This window comes from Cannabis sativa, chromosome X (genome assembly GCF_029168945.1).
Source record: "Cannabis sativa cultivar Pink pepper isolate KNU-18-1 chromosome X, ASM2916894v1, whole genome shotgun sequence".
NCBI classification, from domain to species: Eukaryota; Viridiplantae; Streptophyta; class Magnoliopsida; order Rosales; family Cannabaceae; genus Cannabis; species Cannabis sativa.
This window is the reverse complement of record NC_083610.1, coordinates 71,418,224-71,430,726: the sequence shown is the minus strand read 5'-3', so window position 1 is coordinate 71,430,726 and position 12,503 is coordinate 71,418,224. Positions and strand designations below refer to the sequence as shown.

The window sequence follows — 12,503 nt, the reverse complement described above, 5'->3', positions numbered from 1 at the left end:
CTTAACTTTGTCAGATGAAATTTGAGCCTCCTATTCTTTTCTCTAAAGGCCGAACCACTTCTCTTCTCTTTTCTTCTCTAAATTTCAAAATCCTTGAGTGCTAGAGCAGTGCCCACACACATCAAGTGGTATCTCAATCATAGTGTGTAAGACTGTAGGAGATTCCAAACAACAAGAAGGAGAATCAACATCAAAGGAAGGAGAGAAAGAGATCCAGGTTCAGATCTTGGTGATGCACTGCTACAGAAAGGAATGAAAGGCTAGAGATCTGAACGGAAGGAGTCACTATATTTCGCTGCACTCAATGTAAGGTTTACTAAACTTTATATGTGTTTAGTTCATTGTTTTAGAATTCATATTAGGATGTTAATGAAACATACATGGTAGTAAATCTAGATCCTGGTAAAATATTTCCAACAACTGGCCTCAGAGTCATGGTAATGATTTACTTTCATGAAATATGAATTAAAACGATGTTTTGCATTGATTTGGATGGTTTCATGTGGTTTATGTGCTTATTTGATGATAGTTTAGAAATCGCAATATATGTTACTGAAATATTTTTTATTTCGATCTGGAATTATTTTTTCTGGAAAGTAGACGAAAAATTAATAAATTTAGGCTTTTACAGAACCTAATTTGGATTTTTTATGAATTAGATATGATTTTTTGAAGTTGAATGAAAATATCGGGTTTTGAATGCACACACGCGCCCATGGGGACAAGTGCGGCTCACTCGGACAAAACCGCTTCAGACAAGAGGCGTGTCTGAAGCTTTCCCCTGTCCCGCCCATGTTTCTCAGCCACAGAGGCTGCATGCAGCCTCGTACCACGGCCAGACTTCCCCTTCCGCGCGCGCAGGGGTATGCAATGCATACCCCTGTGCACCAAACTTGTTTTCTTCATAACTTTTGATTCAAAAATCGTTTTTCATTGAAACAAAAGCCAGTTTTTGGTAGAATTTTGTGTAGAATCTAAATTTTCAATCAAAAATCTAATTGTCAGAATAAAATTAATTTTTATTATTTTTTTAATTAATTAAAATTAGTTTCTGATATTAGTAGGCTTTGAATTTTGAAAATTTGATTTCTCACAAAGGAGCCTTATGGTTAATTTTAAAATTTTAGATTATTTTATTTATTTTAATTATAAGATCAGATATTATTTTTTTAAAATTTTAAATGATCTTACTTTGACATTAAAATATTATCTTTTAAAAATAATCTTGTACTAATTTCAAAATTTGCTAACCATATCATATCTTTTTCAAGTTTGTTATTTTCAAAATATATTTTATTAATTAAAATTATAAGATTAGGAATATGTTAGGTTTAACATTTTATCTTATTAGACATTTTTTTTTATTAAAATTATATTTTGGCAAAAATAACATGAAGATTTGAAAAAATTGATTAGTTTAGTTTGAATAGATATTTTAGGGTTTCAAACCATAATTTTTTCAAACTTATTATTATTATTTTTTTTTTAATATTCTAACCATATAAAATATCTTATTTTTCAATTAGTTTATTTATGTAATATTTAAATTTATTAAATTATAAGACTTAGAATATAATAATGAAATATCTAAATTTAAAATTCAAGATATTTTATTATATTATCTTATTAAAATTTTTAAATAAATTTAAATTTTGAATAAACTTGATATTTGAAAAATTAGTTAGATATTTTTGATTTTTTTTTTTTGTTAGAATTTAAGAAATTTAGGAGTTTGTTGAATTTTGAATTTTTTTTCAAATATTCTCTAACAACCTAAATTTGAATTCTAGTTAAGATATTTATTTTAAAATTTAATTTAATTTTAAATTTTAAAATTGAGATATTTTAGCTTACTTTCCAGATATTCCAGATCAGTTATTTGTTTGTATTGTTTGTTTATTTATTAATATATAATTTTTTTTTTTACAAACCTATTATTTATTTGATCTAAATTGCTATGATTAACTTGTTGACAGATCCAATGATCTGATTTTAATCATAGTCCAATTGTCAATAGATCTTATAAATAATTTGTAACAGGTAAATTTTTGCAATTTCTTTCATCTGTGTAAACCTAGTAACATGATAGGGGCCATCCAAATCATTTTGACCTGTGTGAGCCTATATTTTTGCTTTTGGGCTTAGTTGCATATAGGAAGCCCATTTAAGTTTTACTAAGTAAATGGACTAGGTTGCTAAAATAAATTTTGACATAAGTAAATTTTTATTTAGGCCCAATTAGATTTGGGCTTATTCAATGAATAACAATTATTTATTTAAAGGTTAAATTCCTCTCTTTTGGGCCTTGTGTGAGAGTTGGGGGCCAATAGAAGTGGGTACGACATACTGAACCCAACTCCCCCTCACATGAACTACCCCAATTGTGAAGGCCCATTTGTCTTATTTAAATAATTGTATTAGGCTAATTATTTTAGTCTAACCTAATTAAAATTGAATTAGCAACATAATTAACTTTTAAAATATATGAAATTTATTTTTCTTTTTAATATTTTAAAGTTAATTTTAGAAAAACACTTAGTTAATGATATATATTCTAGATAGTTATTTCTAGAACTAGTTATATTTTTTAATATTTAATTAGGAAAATATCATAGATTGTGAAATTAATTGTTTCATAATTAATTTGGTACAATCTAAGTTAAGTATATTTTTCCTAGCATTAAATTAGAATTAATAATTAAGTCTTCTCTATACTTAATTATTTATTTCTTGAATTTAATACATTTAATTAAATTGAAAATTTAAAATATCTAAGTTGATTTTCATCATGATACTTAAATATTATTATTTTCATGTTATTTAATTAAAATTGAAAATTATTTTAAGTTTGAAATATTATTTCAGAATAACTTAAATTTAAATAATTTTCAAAATATATTTTATTTATTTTATTAATCTTTTTCCTACAATTTCGAAATTGCATTTCTTAAATGTAGAAATTTCGAATTTTATTTGAAAAATAAATTAACGTTGAAAATTATTTATTTTAATTTTGGACCAACTTAAATCAATGATTTTTTCATTAAATGATTAATTAAAATAAATGAAGTAAAATATATTTAATTAGAAAATGAATTAATTAGTCAATGAAAGTCTAGATAGATATTATCTGTTCTGCTTGAAGTATTTTTCTAGTGTATTTAATTAAATAGAAAATTAATATTTAAGTTGATTTTCATCATGATACTTAAATATTTGAAATTTTTCTTTAATATTTAATTAAATAGGAAAATTATATTTTTTTGTTGTAAATTAATTTTATTAATTAATTTTGGGCCAACATAAAATTAGAATAATTTTTCCAGGATTTATTTTTATTTTATTTTAACAAGCAATTTCAAAAATTGTATTCTTAAATACTTCAATTTTTCGAAATGCAATATATATTTATAGAAAATTAAATTTGAGTTGTAAGTTAATTTAAATTAATTTTGAAACAACTTAAATTGAATATTTTTCTAAATATTTATTGGAAATTATTACTAAGATGGAAATAATTCATTTTATTTTCATATGCATCTAAGTATAATTTATAAATATTAAATTAAAATTTATATTTAGAATTTTTCATTCTAAATTAGAAATTTTAATTAAATTAATATATATTTAAAATAAATTGATTAGAATAAATATTAGAAGAAAATACAACTCTTTAAAATAATGAGCTTTTAGTTATAAGGATATTCGATCTTCATTGTTGGTCTTACAATAGTTAAATGTTTTCAATATAACCTCGAGACGCTAGACTTCGTCCCCCTTATGGATGGTTATTCGTTGAACGCATTTAACACCGTAAGATTTCTTTTGATAAGTGTTTTGTAAGTTTTCGTCTCTATTAGACTCTCCCCTACGGTGACTACTTAGAGATAAACTTATAAAACATGAAACAATGGTGGAAGCTCATAAAATGAGAATAATCTTGACTCTCGCCTACCGGGACAACGTTGGATTCTTATTTTGATCGAATTAAAGGTTGCTAGAATAGTTTGAATTTTAGATAAGCTGACAACTCTATTCAATGATTGATACTTTGACTCTCGCCTACCGGGACACTGTATCAGTTTGTTGGAAACCTTAGAAATTATTTAAGATATGCTTGTTTTGTATTTTCACATGTCTTTGTTATTTGCTACATGTTTGATAATTTCTGAATTGTGTATGAATTTATATTGAACCATGTTATTTTCTGTTATTATTTGTAGTTTAATTTCGAATCTTCATTGTTGGTCTAACTAGTCTTGTTGTTTTAATGGGACAAATCCCTAATGGATTGTTATCCATTAAACAAACATAATAATGTTAGATCTCGATAGATAATATTGTAAATGCAACATCTAGTTGTTCATCAATTGATGACACCTTAGACTAGTATTTACAATATGAAACAAGAAGATTGTATAAATAAGATTACTTTAACTCTCGCTAATCGGAGCATCGTTGGATTCTTATTTAAATACGAAATTATCCTAATTCCTCTTAGCTTATTCATTTCGAATTAGCTCAATAACATATCATTGGATAAATTGTTATAAATCATTTTATGTCATTCTATATTTTCTTAAGAAATTAAATGACCATATGATTATATTCCCGAAATTCTATCCCAAAATGATATAAATCCTCAATCTTAAAAATCTCCTACTTGTATGGGCAAATAAGACTTAGAGTTATATTAGTAGTGGTGGTCCAAGAAAGAATTATTCATTATATCTGGTATAAATTTAAGTCTTTGACTTTAAATTTTAGATTCCAAATAATTTTTTTAATACAATACAGTTTCACTTTCACAAGTGTTTAATAACCATTTTCTTTCAATGGATTCAAACTGTATGGAATATGAGTTTAGTATTCTGTGACCAGGATCCACTTGCACTATTCTAAGAACTTTTTGATGTAACTAAACCTAAGTCATCAAAGACACAACCATATTTTATAAATCTATGGCATTGTATCTTGTTCATAGTTGTTTTGACAAGATCAATCTCTGCAAAGAGTTAATATGCCTATATCCACTGTAAGTAGTTCATCTCATTCACAGATGGATGTAGATTTAGGGGTGGATATGAGTTTATCGTTATATTCTTAAAACGATCACTCTAGATTTTACCTTATGTAAAGAAATTTGAAATGTTTTGAAAAATTTCATGAATTTCTAGCAATGGTGAAAAACCAATAAGGTAAGTGGTTAAAGATCTTGGGAACTGATAGGGGTGGAGAAATAGTTAGTAGATATGCAGTTCAAAAATCATTAAATTGATTTTTGAATTATATCCAAACTTACCTCCCCAGAAATTCGATTTGCATATTGATGATTAGTTACTAGTCATTGCCTAAATCCTTCTATGGTAATACAATTTCAAAATGATGCAATGGTTGGGTACTTAGTGTAAACCATTACTAGATTCATGAATGACCTAATCGAAATCTTAAGAAAAGCTAGAACTGTTAAAGTTACAGGAAAGGTACTTATTCAGTCTAAGGAAAGTTCTATACATTTGTGGCACCGTTCCAACTTGTCTTAACTACTAGTGTTATTTCCTGATTAACCAAAAGTAGTTGCCAAAAGTATAGAATCCAGTATCCCAAGAGAGTAGACATATAGAGAGGAATTTCACATTATCAAGGATTTTGTGATTAAGGAAGAGTAATGGTGGAGAAAAGATTGTGGTTAATTCAACCTGTCAGATCCTATTACGAGGAGTATACTACTACTACACTTGATTTGTATATCAAGGTGTTGAGATTATCTGAAATGCATATTTTGTTTTATATTAGTGCAAGTGGGAGTTTGTTGGGTTTTATGCCCTAAATAAAACTCATTTCAATATAATCAGATTTACTTATTAATAAAGATCAGAAATAACATTTAATGTTGCATGGTTCACATGATTTATTTCATGATTATATATATAATGTATGAATTTTATTTAAGTCTAGAACATATGAATTTATTAATGATTATAGTGTTGTCAGCACAGTGGAATATAATCTTAATTATATGTTCGAAAGTTTATTCCCTGATTTGTCAGAACACTGGATTTAGACTGACATGATAATCAGCGATATGTATTCTTACACCTTGGATAAGTGTTATGTCCTTTTCAGGGCATTGGCAAAGTTTACCAGCATCGGATGTATGGAGTATACATCGGAAGGGACCGATATTGAACTTTGATTAGATATATTAAAATTTACCGTAATATCTATTCAATTCAATATCACCCGTTGATCCTAGATCAAATGATCTTAATCCTGATATGGTTAGGTTCAATCTCAAGAGTACTATACATGTTCTTTGATTTGTTAGTTAAGCCTACTTTTGGGTCAGGGTGATACGTACATTTTGGAAACATGATAGTATAATTGAGTGGGAGCGCTACCATAAATATGGAGTCTATAACTTCTATAGGAATTTAGAACTGAAACGATGATATCCTTCGAGCTTGGCTAAACAGAGATAAATGGTTGAGATCTCATTTCACTTTGCTGAAATATCACTTATACGGAGCTAAGTGTTTTAAGGATAAAATACATTGAAGGTGTAACGGTAATTTAGTGTCTATTAAATGTAGATCATCTATTAGAGGGTCATTGATCAAATTAGGATTATAACAATGGATAACTAATGACGTATCTATATCGTGGAACATATAGAGCGTTCTGTATGACTGAGAGTGCAATTCCAAGTTCTAAGTGTGGATTCAATAAGGAATTAATAAGTTAGGGAATTTACTTGGTAAATTCGGTTCGACTTATTGGAAGCTCGGAAATATAGGCCCATGGTACCCATACTAGTTGAGACCATACTGCTTGTAAGACTCAGATAATTGATTTTAATTAATCAATTATAATTCTAAAGTTAGACTATGTCTACTTTGTGAATTTTCACTAAGCAAGGGCGAAATTGTAAAGAAAAGAGATTCTAGGTTTATTTATTAATTAAGAGACTTTATATGTCTAATTAATAAATATATTAAATGACAATATTATTTAATAATTAATTTTTAGTTATTAAATAATTAGAATTGACATTTAAATGGTTGAATTTAAAAATTGGCGTTTTTGAAAAAATGAGATGAAGAAATTATAAAACAGCAAAATTGCATAAGTGAGGCCCATAATCCAAAGCGCATGGCCGACCACTCTTATAGGCTTTTATCATTTATTTTTTCATTATTTTAATGCAAAATAATTCTAACTTAAACCTAGGTGGTTACCTATAAATAGATAGTGATGGCTCTCATTCACACTTAACTTTGTCAGATGAAATTTGAGCCTCCTATTCTTTTCTCTATAGGCCGAACCACTTCCCTTCTCTTTTCTTCTCTAAATTTCGAAATCCTTGAGTGATAAAGTAGTGCCCACACACATCAAGTGGTATCTTAATCATAGTGTGTAAGACTGTAGGAGATTCCAAACAACAAGAAGGAGAATCAGCATCAAAGGAAGGAGAGAAAGAGATCCAGGTTCAGATCTTGGTGATGCTCTGCTACAGAAAGGAATCAAGGGCTAGAGATCTGAACGGAAGGAGTCATTATATTCCGCTGCACCCAATGTAAGGTTTACTAAACTTTATATGTGTTTATTTCATTATTTTAGAATTCATATTAGGATGTTAATGAAACATACATGGTAGTAAATCTAAATCCTGGTAAAATATTTCCAACAATATGATCATTTGATATGGAAATTAAAATCATACAACAAGAATGGAACAAATATATGGTCTTGGAGTATCATCATTGTACAAATGAAAATTTATATTATCATTAATGTGTTATATTCATATTTACTTGAAATTTTAAATTTTAGTATGAACAAAGTTGTATACACACATGATGATACAATTAGTTGGATAAAGATTAATGTTTCACGAACCCCTCATCTATAATTTAGAAGTCCACACATACTCTGGAAGAGTTATAGAACATATATGATCATAGATAATATACGGTGATATTTTAAAAGTAATAGCAATAATCTTATGAGATATATTATCACCAAAATAATTGTGGATCATATGTGCATGAGGGAGAGACATATTCATGTTTCACTCTTTTTCCCTTAGTTCAGGTTTTGTCCCACTGAGTTTTTCTGGCAAGGTTTTTAACGAGGCAACTTGCAAATAGTTATGAATATGAAATATATATTGTACTTTTTTTTCCTTAGCTCAGATTTTGTCCCACTGTGTTTTTCTGACAAGATTTTTAAGGAGGCAACTTTAAATCATGTTAATATACTTGCACTTTATGAAGCAAGTAGAGAATGTGTGGGAGTGAGATCATTGACATAGCATATTCGGGAAATATATGGATTGCACTCAATAAATAAGTATCAACACAAGCAGTTCTCTATAAAGATAATACTGCTTGCATCGCTCAACTAAAAGGAGGGTACATTGAAGGAGATAGAATTAGAACATACCAAATTCCTCTTTATACGTTTTAAGAAAATGTATATTGGTGTTCAATAAATTCAATCAAGTGACAATCTTGCAAAGTTATTCACAAAGTTATTACCAACATCAACATTTGAGAAGACGGCAGACAAGATCGAAATTCGTCGATTAGAAGATCTCCACGAATGCCTAAATGAGGGAGAGTTAGTTTACACTATACTCTTTTTCTTTTGATCAAATTTTTCAGCAAGATTTTTAATGAGGTAGTTATTATAGACATCCAAGGGGGAGTGTTATAAATATTAATAATTATGTGGATGTCCAAATCTTTTATTTATTATCATTAATTGTAATTCATTTTTTCTTAGTTTCCCTTTTTCTTAGTTTCTTAATATTTGACTCTTGTATGTGTATAAATAGTGGTTCACCCCATTGGAATAAACAACTAAGAAATTCTCATTAAGTTTCTTTTTCTCTCTTCATTTCTTCTTCTTCTTATCAATTTTATATTATTTTATAACAATGTTTTAATTTATAATCTATTTTCTTAGGTGGATCCGGGTAATTTCGGGTTTTGGGTTTGTCAATTTTTAGAACTCGAACTTGGCCCGGTTTGGTACCGGGTTGAACCCGAACACAACCTTGTAATTTTTCGAACTTGATTTTTTTGAATTTTTCTAGTTCGAGTCGGTCGGGTTTGCCAAGTGAATGAGTTTTTCATGTACAAATGTTGTGCCCTATTACTTATCATCATGATGTGGCTTTGAAAATTATAATACTCTTGTTTTGAAAACTACAAGTGAACCAATTATTTTATGAACACCATTTTGAATCATTAATATGTGTTAGTCAAAATTAAAAAGATGAAGAACGGGGAATACAAGGAAAGAATATTCTAAATACTTTAGCAAAACAATAATAAAAAGCATAGAATCCACCGGTCACGCAATCAATCAATCTCTTTCACTCTCTCACTCGCTCAATCTCTTCAACTACCTTATACTCAAACAAAGAGTATATTCCCCCAAAATCCACACTCCGAATATTCTCCAATTCTAATTCCATTCTTGTTTATATAATCCATATTTATTTAGATCAAACCCAACCAACCCATTCAACCTATCAATCCAATCGAACCATGAAGTTCTGGAAGATCCTCAGCAGCCTTCTTGAGGAGATTTTTCCTGAATGGCGAGACAGGTTTCTGTCTTACAAGTCATTGAAGAAGCAATTGAAATCTTTTTACCCAAAGCCTGGTAACCCATCATCACCCAAGCGTTCCAAACTATCACACGCCGAAGAAGAAGAAGAAGAAGCCGAGGTTACGGAGGAGGTCGCCGTTTTCTTGAAGCTTTTGAATGACGAGATTCACAAGTTCAATGAGTTCTTTGTTCAGAAAGAGGAAGATTATATCATTGCATGGAAGGTTCTATCTTTTTTCAATATGAATTTGTTTATGAGTCAAAGTTTTTGTTTTTTATAATTGGGTATCGTCTATTTATCTGTAGGACCATTAGGAATGAGTTGTACTTGTATGTATATGTCATATGTTTCTGTGTTATATGTTGTGGATATATACCTATTCTTTTGAATTCAGAGCTTTGCTTCCTTGCTAAAGCATTTGAAAATGAGGGAAAATATTGTTGATGGGCATGAACCTATAAGACAATGCGGTAGCTCTTGCACTTTCCAATGTTATTTGTTTAGGGGAAAAGAGAAGGGAGAAATTGTAATCTTAGAAGGATAATTTAAAGGTGGATTTGTTGTTTAAGCATGTTACAATTCAAGTGTTGTAGCATTAATATGTGATATTATTAGGCTGTGGTTCTGCTTGTTATTGTTGCATTTTCAGTGTAGATTAATTTTGTGAATGTTATGTGTTGTCTTCTGTGTTCGTGGAGTGTAGGAACTGCGAGACAGAATAATAAGGGCCAGGGATTCAAATGAAGATCTGAAAGATGTAGGGAAGAAGTTGGTGGATCTTCATGGAGAGATGGTTTTGCTTGAGATTTACAGCATCCTTAATTACACAGGTAATTCTAAATTAAAGCACCAAGTAATTTTATATATGCTTTGTCGTCTTGACAAATCTGAGATTTTGATATGAGAAGAAGTTTACATCATTGAAGATTTCATATGACATATGTTGGCTGAAAGGTTTCTTTTCTAACAAAAACTACTAAATAAAAGAGTTATAGGGATGCACATCTCTTAAGATAGATGAATTATAGAAAAATTGCTCGATCACAGATACAGTATCATTAAACTTCATAATCAATGTCTTATCTTCCCTGAAACTGTCAGTCTCTCAACATGACATTAGAATATGAGGTTTGGAATTCTTTTTAGATCATCTAAATTAACTACATGTATAGTAAAAGAAAGAGTAAATAATGAAAGGAAGAAATTCTACTCAAGAAAATGATGAAAATTCTACTTAGATTGAGCATTGCTATTGGGTACTACGGTGTCCAGCTACTCCATTATGAGATAACTTCCTATAAATGGTCAACGGTTTTCTTTTATGTAGTCATTATTAAAGTAAAATAAGAGGGACTCGATATTGAATTGCACCAGTAGTGATATGATGACACTATGAGTGCCCTTTAGCATTTCTCGTTCAGATTTACGCTGGTTCTTTCTATTGTTTGTCATTTCCTGACCTTGATATCCTCCTTCCTATGCACAGGACTAGTGAAAATAACAAAGAAACACGACAAGCTAAGTGGAGCTCTTATTCGCGTATCTTTTATCCAAGGCGTCTTACAAGAACCATTTTTCAGTACTGATGTGGTTAAGACACTGGTGGAGGAGTGCGGGACAATGCTAGATAACATATTTTCAAGGAATGAGCTCGTGGAGATTGAGCAATTAGAGAGCACATACGTTAAGCTAACCTTATTGGCTTTGCAAGTCTTGAAGGATATTAGGGGTGAAAGTTCAACTGCAGGTCCACATTCCATTTCTCAGTTGCATAGAGATGCAGGAGAGTAGTAGTGAAAGTGTGAGTGAGAGAGTTTACTTGTTGGATATAATCCAAGGCACCAAATGAGTCATTTGGGAGGAAAATATATTGTTCTACACAAATATAGAATAATCAGTCAATACGTACGGAGCTCACTCTTTTTTCTTTTAGTATTTTTATTACTATCTCCTGCTGTAAATTAATTTTTCACAAATAGAAAAAAATGCTGGGGTGTGCAACTCTTCTTATATTATCACGTTTTGTCTTATTTTGGATTTCTTAACTGAGGTGAAAAGAAGATAGTCAAAGATTTAGTTTGCATGAATGTAAGATCCATTATGCATAATGAATGTCATAGGTTTATGTCAATTTTATTTGGGAAATTTGATAGAGGATGCTTAAATGTTAAGCACGGTCTCTTAATATGCCACTCATTTTAAAATTTACACCTTATACTTCTAATATCCTTTAACTCAAAAATATTCCTAACATCTTCAAACAAAGTTTCTCTCTCCAACTCTCTAACTCCCTCCCTCTCAAACTCACTCTCTCTGACTCCGACGACACACCCACCAGCCCCCTCCTCTCTCAAACTCTCTCTCTTCCACTCTGGCGAACTCACCTACATCCACCACAGTCTCTCTCATTCTCTCACTGTCTAACTCTCCATCGCCCTCAGACTGACCCATGACATTTCGCGATAACCCACAACAACTCACGAGAAGATCACTGAAGCCACCCAGCCCTTCTGTCCACCTCTGTCGTTTATGTGGATAACAAGACATGAGCCACCCACCCGCAATTCTCACAAAAATTGGTTTTTTTTTTATTTATGAGTGATTTTTTCCATTTATTAGGTTTTGAATTGAAATTTTGGGTCGGTTTTGTTGATTATGGTTGAGATTAAGAAAATTTGTGAGATTTTAAGTTGATTTTTTATGTTTGGGCTTGAATTTCGATGATGTATGTTCACTTCCCTTGTTTTTTTTTTGTATTTATCGACGTTTTTCGATATTGATAGCGACATTTGATGATATCACCCCAATGGTGTTGTTGTTGTATGTTAATTTTCTTAGTTTTTATGTATTTATCGACGTCTAGCAATATTGGTAACGATAT

General features: G+C 29.9%; 1 protein-coding gene across 1 annotated transcript; it reads left to right on the top strand.

Moving 5' to 3' along the window:
* Positions 1 to 9,223: 9,223 nt before the first annotated feature.
* LOC115697978 (SPX domain-containing protein 2) lies at positions 9,224 to 11,632 on the top strand. The gene is made up of 3 exons (XM_030625156.2): positions 9,224 to 9,845; positions 10,326 to 10,452; positions 11,109 to 11,632. Exons 1-3 carry the CDS (start codon positions 9,558 to 9,560, stop codon positions 11,411 to 11,413), a joined length of 720 nt encoding a protein of 239 aa, XP_030481016.1. The 5' UTR covers positions 9,224 to 9,557; the 3' UTR covers positions 11,414 to 11,632.
* Positions 11,633 to 12,503: the final 871 nt, after the last annotated feature.